General features: G+C 46.8%; 1 protein-coding gene across 1 annotated transcript; it reads right to left on the reverse strand.

Annotated features, from left to right (window-relative positions):
- Positions 1-218: 218 nt before the first annotated feature.
- Positions 219-1,868, reverse strand: LOC133904991 (E3 ubiquitin-protein ligase PUB23-like). The gene has a single exon (XM_062346665.1). It carries the CDS (start codon positions 1,792-1,794, stop codon positions 427-429), a length of 1,368 nt encoding a protein of 455 aa, XP_062202649.1. The 5' UTR covers positions 1,795-1,868; the 3' UTR covers positions 219-426.
- Positions 1,869-4,970: the final 3,102 nt, after the last annotated feature.

Genomic DNA, 4,970 nt, shown 5'->3' on the forward strand with positions numbered 1-4,970 from the left:
ATTTTATCATAAAACAGAGGAGATGCTAGTTTTGTAGATACTACCTATCGCTTCTTAGCTGCTGCTCACTGCTGTGACGAGATAGATTTCTGAGATGACATCAACGTTGCATTTTCTCCTTCCTCACAAATTCTACTTGGTACAATCAGATGGTACTAACATTTACAAAAAAAAAAAAAAACTCCACAAAAAAACAAAAATAAGAAATTCATGCATAATTATATTACTGTACGTTCGAACGCAATTCTATTTCTCTGTGATGGATGGAGATCGATAACCATTTACAGACAGCAAGAACTGAAAGCAAACAACCAAAGTTAATCTCTCTAGGTACCTACAAGAGCTTGTTACAACTAGTAATCACCATGAATGTTGCATGCTCTATCATGCATGCATTCAGACCCAGTTACCACTAGTACCTAGTGATTACAGGTACCTAGAGAGCAGGTAGGCGCTGACGCAGGGCGACCCGCTCCACACGGCGGAGTGCAGCCTCAGCACGGCCCTCGCCGCCTCCTTCACGCCGGCGTCGCAGTCCGCCTGGAGCACGCAGCAGAGCTTCCCCACAACACCCACGCGCACCATCTCCCACAGCGTCTCCGGGGACGCCGCCCTGCCACCCACGGCCGCCAGCACGCGCACCGCGCACGCGTCGGCGCACCCGGACACGCGCAGCAGCCTCCGGGTCACCACCGCGATGCCCGCCGGGTGCGCCGCCACGGCCGCGCGCCCGTCCGCGCACGCGCACAGCTCCGCCAGCAGCGCCATCGTTAGCTCAGTCACGCGCCTTCCTCCGGATCCAGTGGAGGGCGATGGCGCGGCGAGCTCCAGCTCGATGGCCTCGTGCGCCGCGCCGGCCTCCACGATGAGCGCGCGGTTCCGGCCGACGGGGCACGCTTGCAGGAGCGCGCGCAGCGCTGCGCGCGTCGCGCCAGGGGACACCCGGTCGCGTGCCACCGCTGTGACGGCGCGGAAGAGCTCTGGCCGCAGCCGCCCCAGGACCGGCACGCTGGCCACCTCCGTGACGGATTCCAGCAGCTGCACCGCGCTCGCCCTCGCCACGTCGCCGGGGCCGGTCTCGAGGGCTACGAGCACGTCCGTCACCGCATCGACGAGGTCGTGCACGTGGTTGTCGGCGACGAGCGGCAGGAGCTCGTCGCCGGAGATGTCGAGGGCGCGGACGAGAGCCAGGCATGCCTCGACCGTGGGCACATCTAAACTCCCCTGATCACCGGGACAGCCCTTCATCTTGGCGCACGACACGACGAGGCGGAGCACGCTCTGGAGCACACCGGCGTCCACCATGTACCGCCGCGCCACGTCGCTCTCTGACGTGACCTCCGCTGCCGCGCGAAGCACATCAACCGACGGGGGAGAATCCCGGGACAACAGCTTCTTGACGACGTCGGCGGCGGCATCCTGCCGCTCTCGCTCCACAGACGTAGCCCCCGCCGCCGGCATCGATGAATGTGGACGCCAGGACTGGATGAGCCTCCGGAGCGTGTGGTTCGGGGTGAGGTCGGCGAGGGCGAGCGGTTGGCCGGTGACGGGGCAGGTGGCGTGGCCGGCGGCGAGCCAGCGCTCGATGGCGCGGCGATCGTAGGTGATGCCGGTGGGTGCCGTGACGGGGTCCTGCATGAGCTGCAGCGAGATGGGGCACAGGAAGTGGTGCTGCATGCCGCCCAACGCCTCCATCTCTGTCACCAAGTCCTTGCTGGTGACTCCATCTCCATGGGGTTGCTTTATAGAAGCGAAGGGCTGCAACTGTCTACAGCAGGGATCATATGGGAGCATAAAAATCCCACTAGCTCTTACCGATGTTTTATTATGATCATTTATTTATATGAGATTTGTACTGAAGAGTTATTAAAAAAAGCAAAGTATATAAAGGAATTAATATGTAGATTAGAACTGAGAGATTAATGATCGAGATAGGTTGTACACACAAATGATATAAAGTTGTATTTCCCACATGTGTAACGCGTCAAACACATGCAAATTTTTCATTGGTTTGCATGGTTCCGTCGGTGTTTCGTCTGAGTAACCAGCCGATTAATCTGGCTGTGTTCACACATATGTACTCCATGCAAATGCATTGCTCCATGCATGTGTGCAAGATTGCGATGGTTGCTCTCACTATCAGCAGATAATTTAACGACGACGATCATTCTTGCATCATTTTTGTCAGATTTTTATTTCCTGTTTTAGGTCTGGAAGATCAGAAGATATGCATGCACGGTTCCACGAAACCCTTTTGTCAAATCCTGACGTGGAGACACTGAAGAGACATGGGAACGACCTCCTTTAATGATGTGCGTGTTCTTTGACCGGCATAGCCAAGGCGTTACGACTTTGACCAGACATGCAATGGGCGGCAGTTTGACCGGAGACGTACTAGCCGTTTTGTTGCTCGCTCGCTGATCCGGCCCAAGCAAAGGTACGTACGTACTGGAATAGACCAGCTTGCAGTTGAATATACGATGTGTCGGAATCGACGTATGAATGTAAGTAAGAATTTACAAGGCTTCAGTACTTCATTCACTTCACTGAAGTTTTCGTCTCAAGCACGTCCACATGGAGGCTTCGTGCAGCTGAATATACAGTGTACAGCTCGATTTATGAGGTCCACAACATAGTAGAAAAGAGAAGAAAATTATATAGACTTTTCACTGAAAGATTTCTATAAAATTTTGATTTATACTGTCTAGATCTGATTTAACGATTAGCACATACAATTAAAAGAAAAAAAAGATATATAACATACATGAGAAATATTTTCTGTAATATTAGATCTCATATAATTTACTTATTAGAAGAGGGTGGAGGCAGCTTCGTCCACCTCAATAACGACCTGATTCTCATCTCTGTTCTCCTCCCACCATGTTGCCCGCCGAGGCCCAAGATCCCCAAATCCAGTGCTCAAATGGGATGCTAGCCTCCACCATCGCCCTCCCATCTTGCAGGAGATTGATCTCCTCGCCGCATGCCTGCTGCGCTCCCTTTCAATGGCCTTTTGCTACGCACGTACTGCCGCCACCACGGCTATCCGCTTGCTGCAGTAGCTTGAAGAGGCACTGGGCGCCTCTCGTTTGTAACGAATGGATAGGAACGAACGTATAGGAGCGAGACGCAAGGATAAGGAGCATGAATAGGACAAGCTAATCACTGATAAGTGGGACCCATAGCTTGGCTGATCCACTGATCAAACGATTTTCATACCTTTTTTATGACACATGCTTGCATTTGCATTGGATGATTACCGTTGTCATTTATCTTACACTATCAAATATATGTTGATAAGATTACTGTGTTTTTCATTTCTGCAATCCAAACAATTCATCTCCTACGATTCCTGTGTTTTCTAATTCCCTATTTTTCATTCGCTACCCTATTCTATTCTTATGTTTACCCTATACCTACGTTTTTCCAATCACGTGTTCCAAAGTGGTCCTAAGCCTCCCGCTCTTCGCTGCTTCACACTCCCAATTTTCCTATCCGTCCACCACTCATTGTCGTGTCAAAACCGAGTACTATCATAGAAACAGTCAAAGCAAAGGGAGTGATACAGACGATTTTTTAGGACCTGTCACTAATAAAATACCTAGATATTATTCCTAAGCAGACGTGTCTGTAACATGACCGGCCATTTAGGTGTGCCAGAAGTCACAGACAGTTTTCACAAATTCGTATGTTTCCATTATACAGACACAGATAGATCTTAAAAAAAAACATTGACAGTTTCTTGATCCATATGATAGCTACAGACGGATTTTCTGAAAAACCGTCTGTAGTTAAAGACTTTGATACTATTTTAAATTTGACCCCTCGTTCTGTGCTTCCCACTACCTATTTTTACAAATTACTCGTCTCCCTCACTAAAGCGACGAAAAGTTCACTTCCCTAGCTCTTCTCGTTGCCATCCAATCCCCTTTCGCAGCGGTTTTCTAGAGTTTGTTTTTGCTAGTGAGGTTCGAGATCTGGGTTCTGAATCCCGTTCCCTACACCAAGGTGAATTTGAATTGCATCGCGATGTTGTTAGGGTTTTATTCGATCTATGTATTGAGTGTAATGTTGTTTTTTTGCATCCTAAATCTGCATAGAATATGTCTTTGTTCACTACTCTCAAACGCTAGGAGGATAGGGTTATTTCTATGGTTGCTTTCATGATCAGGATGCTTAACATCGATTTTAGTCGTGTGAAACATGTGTTATTTGTTGCTGTGAAGAGCAACACCGTAGACCTAATTTATGATGTGAATCGCGTTCTATTATCTTTTTCCTAATAAAATTTTTTCTATTGGTGTTCATTACAATGGAGATACTTTCGTGAACTATAAGACTGATTTGAATTGTCATCTTTTACTTAACAAGGACAAAGTATTTAAAAAGCAATGTTGTTTGGTTCTGGTGCATGACTGAATTAGTTAGGATGGAGTCTGCTCCGAATGACAACAAGATGATGTATGAAGATAATATTTTTGTTGAGATTTTGGTGAAATGTAGGTGTGTTGTTGAAACTCAATCATTGAAGGTATGATATTAGTGAATTTGTGTATGTTTATGTTCTGAATAATATGTGATGTTGAGATTGTGTATTGGCTTATGTTCTAAATAATATTTGTTATTTCTGAACCAATATATTCTTATGTGTTATATATGTGTGATATTCTTATGTATATATCTGTGATGTTTTTATTTATGTGATGTATGTTATATCATGAGAACAGCTAGAAAGCAAAATAGTTTCTTAAGGGGAAAAGAGTCATATAGATAGTTTTTTTAAAAAAAACATTCTATCTGTGACACTTAATACGCACATATATTTTTCAGAAAAATCCATCTGTGTGTATTGCAAAACTGACATGTGTGTAGATAGAGATGTAACAATCTGTAACAAAACTCAATATCACATACTTTTACAGAGATGAAATCCATACTCATATGTGATAGGATTTAAAATCCTTTTGTGA

Source organism: Phragmites australis, chromosome 22 (assembly GCF_958298935.1).
Source record: "Phragmites australis chromosome 22, lpPhrAust1.1, whole genome shotgun sequence".
Classification (NCBI taxonomy): Eukaryota; Viridiplantae; Streptophyta; class Magnoliopsida; order Poales; family Poaceae; genus Phragmites; species Phragmites australis.

Excerpts from the sequence above, each read along its gene's own strand:
- LOC133904991 (XM_062346665.1), bottom strand. The coding sequence starts at position 1,794 with ATGCTCCCATATGATCCCTGCTGTAGACAGTTGCAGCCCTTCGCTTCT.